The sequence below is a fragment of the Argopecten irradians genome, chromosome 4, assembly GCF_041381155.1.
Source record: "Argopecten irradians isolate NY chromosome 4, Ai_NY, whole genome shotgun sequence".
NCBI classification, from domain to species: Eukaryota; Metazoa; Mollusca; class Bivalvia; order Pectinida; family Pectinidae; genus Argopecten; species Argopecten irradians.
In genome coordinates this window covers 13,737,392-13,751,641 of record NC_091137.1, presented here as the reverse complement: position 1 = coordinate 13,751,641, position 14,250 = coordinate 13,737,392, and the positions used below count along the sequence as shown (strand labels likewise).

General features: G+C 39.7%; 1 protein-coding gene across 1 annotated transcript in view; it reads right to left on the bottom strand.

The window, feature by feature from the left end:
- The window catches only part of LOC138320673 (F-box/LRR-repeat protein 6-like), a 21,579-nt gene extending 7,329 nt beyond the window's left edge, over positions 1 to 14,250 (bottom strand). Inside the window, exons 1-3 of the mRNA XM_069263821.1 lie at positions 14,053 to 14,250; positions 12,662 to 12,823; positions 1,133 to 1,233 (exon numbers count right to left, since the gene is read on the bottom strand). Of these exons, the coding sequence (XP_069119922.1) occupies positions 1,133 to 1,233; positions 12,662 to 12,823; positions 14,053 to 14,235 (446 nt within the window). The 5' untranslated portion in view covers positions 14,236 to 14,250. The remainder of the gene's footprint in view (positions 1 to 1,132; positions 1,234 to 12,661; positions 12,824 to 14,052) is intronic.

Genomic DNA, 14,250 nt, shown 5'->3' with positions numbered 1-14,250 from the left:
TAGTAAATTTGACTCCCTCTACAGGGGAAAATCTGAGATCCCAGGGCCATGAAATTCACACATTTTGTAAAGGGCCTTAAGACGAATCTGTGAATTCTGAAGAAAGAAAAGTTAGCCAATTTGACCCCTTTTGGCCCCACCCTCTGGCCCCTGGGGGTCGACAGCCAATTTGACCCCTTTTGGCTCCACCCCTCTGGCCCCTGGGGGTTGGCCAGGACCAATATGGATATGTTAAAATGCTTTCTCAGGCTTATAATATTCTAACCCAGCCCCTTCAATCTATGAAGAGTATTTGATTCTGCCATTTCTGGAATTTCAGAAGAAGATTTTTGAGGTTTTAGCCTATTTGACCCCTGTTGGCCTCACCCCTCAGGCCCCTGGGGGTCAGTCGAAGAAAAATTGCTAATAGGATTCAATGGCCATCTCATACTGATAATTCTGACCACTTTTGACTTATTTCTTATTACAAATGACCAAATAATGCTCAAAAATGTCTTTTCCCTATATAAACTATAATAAACTTGACCCTCTCCCCAGGGGGGAACGCAAGACCCAAGGGTCATATAATTCACAACTTTTGTTATGGACCTCAAGACCTTTCAATATATGAAGAGTATTTGATTCTATCATTTTTTGGTATTTCAGGAGAAGATTTTTTAAGTTTTAGAGCCTATTTGACCCCTTTTGGCCCCACCCCTCAGTCCCCTGGGGGGCTGGGACCATATAATTCACAAATTTGGTTGACCTTTAGCTATGGAAGGTTTCTACAAAATTTCAACAATTTTGGTTCAGTAGTTTTGGAGAAGAAGTTGAAAAAGTAAATTGTTTATCGCCATATGACGGACGATGCACGACGACGGACAATGGCGATCAGAATAGGTCACTTGAGACTTTGTCTCAGGTGTCCTAAAATTGAGTGACAATTCATTGTTATGTAGAATTTATATATGTAATTCATTCACCTCTGAAGTCACATTTGAACTATTCTAATTCAAAGACTGCAGCAGTCTTTAACGGATTTTCGAGGGGAGGGGGGTGGGGGGGGGGGGGGGTAATGAACTAAAATAACAATATATTATAGACATCCAATCAGCAACAGCCACTTTCCAACAAAATAGAACAGTGTACATACCTTTGATAAAAGTTGTCATGTATGGCAAGTCCAGCTCCGACTTTGGCTGTGTGTACAGCCAGGCTTAGCTCCTCCAACTCAGGGAAGCCAGGCGACTCATTCTGTAACAAGTAATATTCCTTACATTACACAGAAAACTACTCAGAGCCAGGGAAGCCAGGTGACTCATTCTGAAACAGGTGATATTCCTTACATTACACAGAACACTACTTAAAGCCAGGGAAGCCAGGTGACTCATTCTGTAACAGGTAATATTCCTTACATTACACAGAACACTACTTAAAGCCAGGGAAGCCAGGTGACTCATTCTGTAACAGGTAATATTCCTTACATTACACAGAACACTACTAAAGCCAGGGAAGCCAGGTGACTCATTCTGTAACAGGTAATATTCTTACATTACACAGAACACTACTAAAGCCAGGGAAGCCAGGTGACTCATTCTGTAACAGGTAATATTCCTTACATTACACAGAACACTACTTAAAGCCAGGGAAGCCAGGTGACTCATTCTGTAACAGGTATATTCTTACATTACATTACACAGAACACTACTTAAAGCCAGGGAAGCCAGGTGACTCATTCTGTAACAGGTAATATTCCTTACATTACACAGAACACTACTTAAAGCCAGGGAAGCCAGGTGACTCATTCTGTAACAGGTGATATTCCTTACATTACACAGAACACTACTTAAAGCCAGGGAAGCCAGGTGACTCATTCTGTAACAGGTGATATTCCTTACATTACACAGAACACTACTTAAAGCCAGGGAAGCCAGGTGACTCATTCTGTAACAGGTGATATTCCTTACATTAACAGAACACTACTTAAAGCCAGGGAAGCCAGGTGACTCATTCTGTAACAGGTGATATTCCTTACATTACACAGAACACTACTAAAAGCCAGGGAAGCCAGGTGACTCATTCTGTAACAGGTGATATTCCTTACATTACACAGAACACTACTTAAAGCCAGGGAAGCCAGGTGACTCATTCTGTAACAGGTGATATTCCTTACATTACACAGAACACTACTAAAAGCCAGGGAAGCCAGGTGACTCATTCTGTAACAGGTAATATTCCTTACATTACACAGAACACTACTAAAAGCCAGGGAAGCCAGGTGACTCATTCTGTAACAGGTTATATTCCTTACATTACACAGAACACTACTTAAAGCCAGGGAAGCCAGGTGACTCATTCTGTAACAGGTGATATTCCTTACATTACACAGAACACTACTAAAAGCCAGGGAAGCCAGGTGACTCATTCTGTAACAGGTGATATTCCTTACATTACACAGAACACTACTTAAAGCCAGGGAAGCCAGGTGACTCATTCTGTAACAGGTAATATTCCTTACATTACACAGAACACTACTTAAAGCCAGGGAAGCCAGGTGACTCATTCTGTAACAGGTGATATTCCTTACATTACACAGAACACTACTAAAAGCCAGGGAAGCCAGGTGACTCATTCTGTAACAGGTGATATTCCTTACATTACACAGAACACTACTAAAAGGCAGGGAAGCCAGGTGACTCATTCTGTAACAGGTGATATTCCTTACATTACACAGAACACTACTAAAGCCAGGGAAGCCAGGTGACTCATTCTGTAACAGGTGATATTCCTTACATTACACAGAACACTACTAAAAGGCAGGGAAGCCAGGTGACTCATTCTGTAACAGGTAATATTACTTACATTACACAGAACACTACTTAAAGCCAGGGAAGCCAGGTGACTCATTCTGTAACAGGTGATATTCCTTACATTACACAGAACACTACTTAAAGCCAGGGAAGCCAGGTGACTCATTCTGTAACAGGTGATATTCCTTACATTACACAGAACACTACTTAAAGCCAGGGAAGCCAGGTGACTCATTCTGTAACAGGTGAAATTCCTTACATTACACAGAACACTACTTAAAGCCAAGGAAGCCAGGTGACTCATTCTGTAACAGGTAATATCCCTTACATTACACAGAACACTACTTAAAGCCAAGGAAGCCAGGTGACTCATTCTGTAACAGGTAATATTCCTTACATTACACAGAACACTACTTAAAGCCAGGGAAGCCAGGTGACTCATTCTGTAACAGGTAATATTCCTTACATTACACAGAACACTACTTAAAGCCAAGGAAGCCAGGTGACTCATTCTGTAACAGGTAATATTCCTTACATTACACAGAACACTACTTAAAGCCAAGGAAGCCAGTGACTCATTCTGTAACAGGTAATATTCCTTACATTACACAGAACACTACTTAAAGCCAGGGAAGCCAGGTGACTCATTCTGTAACAGGTAATATTCCTTACATTACACAGAACACTACTTAAAGCCAGGGAAGCCAGGTGACTCATTCTGTAACAGGTAATATTCCTTACATTACACAGAACACTACTAAAAGCCAGGGAAGCCAGGTGACTCATTCTGTAACAGGTGATATTCCTTACATTACACAGAACACTACTAAAAGCCAGGGAAGCCAGGTGACTCATTCTGTAACAGGTAATATTCCTTACATTACACAGAACACTACTAAAAGCCAGGGAAGCCAGGTGACTCATTCTGTAACAGGTGATATTCCTTATATTACACAGAACACTACTAAAAGGGAAGCCAGGGAAGCCAGGTGACTCATTCTGTAACAGGTGATATTCCTTACATTACACAGAACACTACTAAAAGCCAGGGAAGCCAGGTGACTCATTCTGTAACAGGTGATATTCCTTACATTACACAGAACACTACTAAAGCCAGGGAAGCCAGGTGACTCATTCTGTAACAGGTGATATTCCTTACATTACACAGAACACTACTAAAAGCCAGGGAAGCCAGGTGACTCATTCTGTAACAGGTAATATTCCTTACATTACACAGAACATTACTAAAAGCCAGGGAAGCCAGGTGACTCATTCTGTAACAGGTAATATTCCTTACATTACACAGAACACTACTAAAAGCCAGGGAAGCCAGGTGACTCATTCTGTAACAGGTAATATTCCTTACATTACACAGAACACTACTAAAAGCCAGGGAAGCCAGGTGACTCATTCTGTAACAGGTGATATTCCTTACATTACACAGAACACTACTTAAAGCCAGGGAAGCCAGGTGACTCATTCTGTAACAGGTGATATTCCTTACATTACACAGAACACTACTAAAGCCAGGGAAGCCAGGTGACTCATTCTGTAACAGGTAATATTCCTTACATTACACAGAACATTACTAAAAGCCAGGGAAGCCAGGTGACTCATTCTGTAACAGGTAATATTCCTTACATTACACAGAACACTACTTAAAGCCAAGGAAGCCAGGTGACTCATTCTGTAACAGGTAATATTCCTTACATTACACAGAACACTACTTAAAGCCAGGGAAGCCAGGTGACTCATTCTGTAACAGGTAATATTCCTTACATTACACAGAACACTACTTAAAGCCAGGGAAGCCATGTGACTCATTCTGTAACAGGTGATATTCCTTACATTACACAGAACATTACTAAAGCCAGGGAAGCCAGGTGACTCATTCTGTAACAGGTATATATTCCTTACATTACACAGAACACTACTAAAAGCCAGGGAAGCCAGGTGACTCATTCTGTAACAGGTAATATTCCTTACATTACACAGAACATTACTAAAAGCCAGGGAAGCCAGGTGACTCATTCTGTAACAGGTAATAATCCTTACATTACACAGAACACTACTTAAAGCCAAGGAAGCTAGGTGACTCATTCTGTAACAGGTGATATTCCTTACATTACACAGAACACTACTTAAAGCCAAGGAAGCCAGGTGACTCATTCTGTAACAGGTAATATTCCTTACATTACACAGAACACTACTTAAAGCCAGGGAAGCCAGGTGACTCATTCTGTAACAGGTAATATTCCTTACATTACACAGAACACTACTAAAAGCCAGGGAAGCCAGGTGACTCATTCTGTAACAGGTAATATTCCTTACATTACACAGAACACTACTTAAAGCCAGGGAAGCCAGGTGACTCATTCTGTAACAGTAGTATATTCTTACATTACACAGAACACTACTTAAAGCCAGGGAAGCCAGGTGACTCATTCTGTAACAGGTAATATTCCTTACATTACACAGAACACTACTTAAAGCCAGGGAAGCCAGGTGACTCATTCTGTAACAGGTAATATTCCTTACATTACACAGAACACTACTAAAAGCCAGGGAAGCCAGGTGACTCATTCTGTAACAGGTAATATTCCTTACATTACACAGAACACTACTTAAAGCCAGGGAAGCCAGGTGACTCATTCTGTAACAGGTAATATTCCTTACATTACACAGAACACTACTTAAAAGCCAGGGAAGCCAGGTGACTCATTCTGTAACAGGTAATATTCCTTACATTACACAGAACATTACTAAAAGCCAGGGAAGCCAGGTGACTCATTCTGTAACAGGTAATATTCCTTACATTACACAGAACACTACTTAAAGCCAGGGAAGCCAGGTGACTCATTCTGTAACAGGTAATATTCCTTACATTACACAGAACACTACTTAAAGCCAGGGAAGCCAGGTGACTCATTCTGTAACAGGTAATATTCCTTACATTACACAGAACACTACTTAAAGCCAGGGAAGCCAGGTGACTCATTCTGTAACAGGTAATATTCCTTACATTACACAGAACACTACTAAAAGCCAGGGAAGCCAGGTGACTCATTCTGTAACAGGTAATATTCCTTACATTACACAGAACACTACTAAAAGCCAGGGAAGCCAGGTGACTCATTCTGTAACAGGTAATATTCCTTACATTACACAGAACATTACTAAAAGCCAGGGAAGCCAGGTGACTCATTCTGTAACAGGTAATATTCCTTACATTACACAGAACACTACTTAAAGCCAGGGAAGCCAGGTGACTCATTCTGTAACAGGTAATATTCCTTACATTACACAGAACACTACTAAAAGCCAGGGAAGCCAGGTGACTCATTCTGTAACAGGTAATATTCCTTACATTACACAGAACACTACTTAAAGCCAGGGAAGCCAGGTGACTCATTCTGTAACAGGTAATATTCCTTACATTATACAGAACACTACTAAAAGCCAAGGAAGCCAGGTGACTCATTCTGTAACAGGTTATATTCCTTACATTACACAGAACACTACTAAAAGCCAGGGAAGCCAGGTGACTCATTCTGTAACAGGTAATATTCCTTACATTACACAGAACACTACTAAAAGCCAGGGAAGCCAGGTGACTCATTCTGTAACAGGTGATATTCCTTACATTACACAGAACACTACTAAAGCCAGGGAAGCCAGGTGACTCATTCTGTAACAGGTGATATTCCTTACATTACACAGAACACTACTAAAGCCAGGGAAGCCAGGTGACTCATTCTGTAACAGGTGATATTCCTTACATTACACAGAACACTACTAAAAGCCAGGGAAGCCAGGTGACTCATTCTGTAACAGGTGATATTCCTTACATTACACAGAACACTACTAAAGCCAGGGAAGCCAGGTGACTCATTCTGTAACAGGTGATATTCCTTACATTACACAGAACACTACTAAAAGCCAGGGAAGCCAGGTGACTCATTCTGTAACAGGTGATATTCCTTACATTACACAGAACACTACTAAAAGCCAGGGAAGCCAGGTGACTCATTCTGTAACAGGTAATATTCCTTACATTACACAGAACACTACTAAAAGCCAGGGAAGCCAGGTGACTCATTCTGTAACAGGTGATATTCCTTACATTACACAGAACACTACTAAAGCCAGGGAAGCCAGGTGACTCATTCTGTAACAGGTGATATTCCTTACATTACACAGAACACTACTAAAAGCCAGGGAAGCCAGGTGACTCATTCTGTAACAGGTTATATTCCTTACATTACACAGAACACTACTTAAAGCCAGGGAAGCCAGGTGACTCATTCTGTAACAGGTAATATTCCTTACATTACACAGAACACTACTAAAGCCAGGGAAGCCAGGTGACTCATTCTGTAACAGGTGATATTCCTTACATTACACAGAACACTACTTAAATCCAGGGAAGCCAGGTGACTCATTCTGTAACAGGTTATATTCCTTACATTACACAGAACACTACTAAAGCCAGGGAAGCCAGGTGACTCATTCTGTAACAGGTGATATTCCTTACATTACACAGAACACTACTAAAAGCCAGGGAAGCCAGGTGACTCATTCTGTAACAGGTGATATTCCTTACATTACACAGAACACTACTAAAGGCAGGGAAGCCAGGTGACTCATTCTGTAACAGGTGATATTCCTTACATTACACAGAACACTACTAAAGCCAGGGAAGCCAGGTGACTCATTCTGTAACAGGTGATATTCCTTACATTACACAGAACACTACTAAAAGCCAGGGAAGCCAGGTGACTCATTCTGTAACAGGTGATATTCCTTACATTACACAGAACACTACTAAAAGCCAGGGAAGCCAGGTGACTCATTCTGTAACAGGTGATATTCCTTACATTACACAGAACACTACTAAAAGCCAGGGAAGCCAGGTGACTCATTCTGTAACAGGTGATATTCCTTACATTACACAGAAATCACTACTAAAAGCCAGGGAAGCCAGGTGACTCATTCTGTAACAGGTAATATTCCTTACATTACACAGAACACTACTAAAAGCCAGGGAAGCCAGGTGACTCATTCTGTAACAGGTAATATTCCTTACATTACACAGAACACTACTAAAAGCCAGGGAAGCCAGGTGACTCATTCTGTAACAGGTGATATTCCTTACATTACACAGAACACTACTTAAAAGCCAGGGAAGCCAGGTGACTCATTCTGTAACAGGTGATATTTCCTTACATTACACAGAACACTACTTAAAAGCCAGGGAAGCCAGGTGACTCATTCTGTAACAGGTAATATTCCTTACATTACACAGAACACTACTTAAAGCCAAGGAAGCCAGGTGACTCATTCTGTAACAGGTAATATTCCTTACATTACACAGAACACTACTTAAAGCCAAGGAAGCCAGGTGACTCATTCTGTAACAGGTGATATTCCTTACATTACACAGAACACTACTTAAAGCCAAGGAAGCCAGGTGACTCATTCTGTAACAGGTGATATTCCTTACATTACACAGAACACTACTTAAAGCCAAGGAAGCCAGGTGACTCATTCTGTAACAGGTAATATTCCTTACATTACACAGAACACTACTAAAAGCCAGGGAAGCCAGGTGACTCATTCTGTAACAGGTAATATTCCTTACATTACACAGAACACTACTTAAAGCCAGGGAAGCCAGGTGACTCATTCTGTAACAGGTAATATTCCTTACATTACACAGAACACTACTAAAAGCCAGGGAAGCCATGTGACTCATTCTGTAACAGGTGATATTCCTTACATTACACAGAACACTACTTAAAGCCAGGGAAGCCAGGTGACTCATTTCTGTAACAGGTAATATTCCTTACATTACACAGAACACTACTAAAAGCCAGGGAAGCCAGGTGACTCATTCTGTAACAGGTGATATTCCTTACATTACACAGAACACTACTAAAAGCCAGGGAAGCCAGGTGACTCATTCTGTAACAGGTAATATTCCTTACATTACACAGAACACTACTAAAAGCCAGGGAAGCCAGGTGACTCATTCTGTAACAGGTAATATTCCTTACATTACACAGAACACTACTAAAAGCCAGGGAAGCCAGGTGACTCATTCTGTAACAGGTAATATTCCTTACATTACACAGAACACTACTAAAAGCCAGGGAAGCCAGGTGACTCATTCTGTAACAGGTAATATCCCTTACATTACACAGAACACTACTTAAAGCCAGGGAAGCCAGGTGACTCATTCTGTAACAGGTATATTCCTTACATTACACAGAACACTACTTAAAAGCCAAGGGAAGCCAGGTGACTCATTCTGTAACAGGTAATATTCCTTACATTACACAGAACACTACTTAAAGCCAGGGAAGCCAGGTGACTCATTCTGTAACAGGTAATATTCCTTACATTACACAGAACACTACTTAAAGCCAGGGAAGCCAGGTGACTCATTCTGTAACAGGTAATATTCCTTACATTACACAGAACACTACTTAAAGCCAGGGAAGCCAGGTGACTCATTCTGTAACAGGTAATATTCCTTACATTACACAGAACACTACTTAAAGCCAGGGAAGCCAGGTGACTCATTCTGTAACAGGTAATATTCCTTACATTACACAGAACACTACTTAAAGCCAGGGAAGCCAGGTGACTCATTCTGTAACAGGTAATATTCCTTACATTACACAGAACACTACTAAAAGCCAGGGAAGCCAGGTGACTCATTCTGTAACAGGTAATATTCCTTACATTACACAGAACACTACTTAAAGCCAGGGAAGCCAGGTGACTCATTCTGTAACAGGTAATAATATTCCTTACATTACACAGAACACTACTTAAAGCCAGGAAGCCAGGTGACTCATTCTGTAACAGGTAATATTCCTTACATTACACAGAACACTACTTAAAGCCAGGGAAGCCAGGTGACTCATTCTGTAACAGGTAATATTCCTTACATTACACAGAACACTACTTAAAGCCAAGGAAGCCAGGTGACTCATTCTGTAACAGGTAATATTCCTTACATTACACAGAACACTACTAAAAGCCAGGGAAGCCAGGTGACTCATTCTGTAACAGGTAATATTCCTTACATTACACAGAACACTACTTAAAGCCAGGGAAGCCAGGTGACTCATTCTGTAACAGGTAATATTCCTTACATTACACAGAACACTACTTAAAGCCAGGGAAGCCAGGTGACTCATTCTGTAACAGGTAATATTCCTTACATTACACAGAACACTACTAAAAGCCAGGGAAGCCAGGTGACTCATTCTGTAACAGGTAATATTCCTTACATTACACAGAACACTACTTAAAGCCAGGGAAGCCATGTGACTCATTCTGTAACAGGTAATATTCCTTACATTACACAGAACATTACTAAAAGCCAGGGAAGCCAGGTGACTCATTCTGTAACAGGTAATATTCCTTACATTACACAGAAACATTACTAAAAGCCAGGGAAGCCAGGTGACTCATTCTGTAACAGGTAATATTCCTTACATTACACAGAACACTACTTAAAGCCAGGAAGCCAGGTGACTCATTCTGTAACAGGTAATAATCCTTACATTACACAGAACACTACTTAAAGCCAAGGAAGCCAGGTGACTCATTCTGTAACAGGTGATATTCCTTACATTACACAGAACACTACTTAAAGCCAAGGAAGCCAGGTGACTCATTCTGTAACAGGTAATATTCCTTACATTACACAGAACACTACTTAAAGCCAAGGAAGTCAGGTGACTCATTCTGTAACAGGTAATATTCCTTACATTACACAGAACACTACTTAAAGCCAAGGAAGCCAGGTGACTCATTCTGTAACAGGTAATATTCCTTACATTACACAGAACACTACTTAAAGCCAAGGAAGCCAGGTGACTCATTCTGTAACAGGTAATATTCCTTACATTACACAGAACACTACTTAAAGCCAGGGAAGCCAGGTGACTCATTCTGTAACAGGTAATTATTAATATTCCTTACATTACACAGAACACTACTTAAAGGCAGGGAAGCCAGGTGACTCATTCTGTAACAGGTAATATTCCTTACATTACACAGAACACTACTTAAAGCCAGGGAAGCCAGGTGACTCATTCTGTAACAGGTAATAATCCTTACATTACACAGAACACTACTTAAAGCCAGGGAAGCCAGGTGACTCATTCTGTAACAGGTAATATTCCTTACATTACACAGAACACTACTTAAAGCCAGGGAAGCCAGGTGACTCATTCTGTAACAGGTAATATTCCTTACATTACACAGAACACTACTTAAAGCCAAGGAAGCCAGGTGACTCATTCTGTAACAGGTAATATTCCTTACATTACACAGAACACTACTTAAAGCCAAGGAAGCCAGGTGACTCATTCTGTAACAGGTAATATTCCTTACATTACACAGAACACTACTTAAAGCCAGGGAAGCCAGGTGACTCATTCTGTAACAGGTAATATTCCTTACATTACACAGAACATTACTTAAAGCCAGGGAAGCCAGGTGACTCATTCTGTAACAGGTAATATTCCTTACATTACACAGAACACTACTAAAAGCCAGGGAAGCCAGGTGACTCATTCTGTAACAGGTAATATTCCTTACATTACACAGAACATTACTAAAAGCCAGGGAAGCCAGGTGACTCATTCTGTAACAGGTAATATTCCTTACATTACACAGAACACTACTTAAAGCCAGGGAAGCCAGGTGACTCATTCTGTAACAGGTAATATTCCTTACATTACACAGAACACTACTTAAAGCCAGGGAAGCCAGGTGACTCATTCTGTAACAGGTAATATTCCTTACATTACACAGAACACTACTTAAAGCCAGGGAAGCCAGGTGACTCATTCTGTAACAGGAATATTCTTACATTACACAGAACACTACTTAAAGCCAGGGAAGCCAGGTGACTCATTATATAACAGGTAATATTCCTTACATTACACAGAACACTACTTAAAGCCAGGGAAGCCAGGTGACTCATTCTGTAACAGGTAATATTCCTTACATTACACAGAACACTACTTAAAGCCAGGAAAGCCAGGTGACTCATTCTGTAACAGGTAATTATATAATATTCGTTTTATTACCTGTTACAGAACACTACTAAAATGCCACGGAAGCCAGGTGACTCATTCTGTAACAGGTAATTATATAATATTCGTTTCATTACACAGAACATTACTAAAAGCCAGGGAAGCCAGGTGACTCATTCTGTAACAGGTAATATTCCTTACATTACACAGAACACTACTTAAAGCCAGGGAAGCCAGGTGACTCATTCTGTAACAGGTAATTATATAATATTCGTTTTATTACTTGTTACAGAACACTACTTAAAGCCAAGGAAGCCAGGTGACTCATTCTGTAACAGGTAATATTCCTTACATTACACAGTACACTACTAAAGGCAGGGAAGCCAGGTGACTCATTCTGTAACAGGTGGTTATATAATATTCATTTTATTACACAGAACACCACTAAAACACTGGGGAAGCCAGGTGACTCATTCTGTAACAGGTAATTATATAATATTTGTTTTATTACACAGAACGCTACTAAAACACCAGGGAAGCCAGGTGACTCATTCTGTAACTGGTGATTATATAATATTCATTTTATTACACAGAACACCACTAAAACACTGGGGAAGCCAGGTGACTCATTCTGTAACAAGTATTATTCTTTACATTTTACAGAACACACTTAAAATTCTTCCTGCTATGCTGTTCACATACCTTGTATTTAATAATTCAGACAAAAAAATTCAAATTAAAATTTTTAAAATCATTCCAAACAATCAATCTATCTTGAAGGAAAAAAAAACCATATTAAATGACATAACTTACCTGTATTCTCTTTGATGCTTCTGGAGCCCTAAATTTAGAGTTTGCCAGTCGAAGTACTCTCATTTTGGGGCAGGCATGCTGAAATTTCTCTATATCAAATGCCATGAAATCAGAAGAAAATCTCACATTGGATACATCTAATAGCTGGAGATTTGGGCATTTCTGGAAAAAACGGTACAGTTCACCAAAATAGATTAAAGACAGTATGTAAATACAATACTTGTTGAAGAATATTTCACTTAGGGCTGCCGCGGTTCACCGGTATATTGGGGTATTGCAATACACCACCAAAAAATATTGTACCGCGATACAGTTTACCTGTACCGGTTTTTACGATATATTTTCTTAGTATCATAATTTCATTAATTTGATATAATTAAAACGTCCTGTCATTAAAACAAAACCAGCAAGTTGTATTTGTTTTCCTTTCCGATAGGCTAATATGAAGCCATGTGGGTATCCCTTTCGTTTTCATTCGATTCAGATGTCGGTCAAATGTTTGTAACTAACGTGTATAATGTTCAAATGATTCAAACATTTGCATGACGTTGAATATAAACAAATATGACATTAGGCTAGTTTCTGAATATTATCAAGCTGATTCGCTCCATCAATCAACAATACCGGAATATCTAATTCTCTAAACACATTTAAGGCCCGGTGAATACATGGCTGCAGGGATTTTGCCAGCTTTTTCAGGCTTCATCGTCCGCCGCCATTTTCGATTTCCTACACGTGTCAAAACAACACTGCAAGCCGGTCAGCCCTTTGAAGTTTAATCACGATCGTAAGCTTATTTTGCCAGGACAATTGTACGTAAATTTGTTCATCATTTAGGTTCAAAAGTGTAAATATTTGCAGACACTATCATGTTTAGTTATTGCATTATTAGGTTACGATCGTCTGTAAACAGTTAGCCTATCGTTTTCACAAACAGACTCGTATTTTTTTAAAACAAGAACACATTTGAACATTTTTGTTACTCAACAACATGGTTCAAATCGATGTAAAACTACATAACACAGCACTGTATGTTTGTATAATGTAATGGGTGTTTTTTATTATGGAATATATACAAAATAGACAACACATATGTTAAGGTCAAAATATTGCAATACATATCACAATACAGTTGTTGTGTATCGCAATATATCGTGGTACGCTTCTGCCGTATCGCGGCAGCCCTAATTTCACTAGTGATATTTTGCTCTTTATCACATCATTATGCTGTATTTATGCTGTAACCATGCACAAATTTATAAGGGTAAGCACGGCATTAGGCACATCATATGGTGTCAATCAGTTTACAAATTGACTAGTCCTGTTACTATAACAGTCAAATATGGTGTGTTGATAATGAAGTTGTGTAGACAAGTGTATTTGTACTATACCTTGAGTGCTATCAATACATTGTTGAATCCTGTAAGATTATTGCCACCAACATTGAGCTGCTTGAGGTTTTTGCCACACTTCTCCACAAGAGTTTTGACAGCAGGAACTTGTATCTGACAATAAAAAAAATCAACACCTGCACATTTACATCCAAAGATAATAAAAACATCTGCACATTGCATTATTGTATTCAGTAA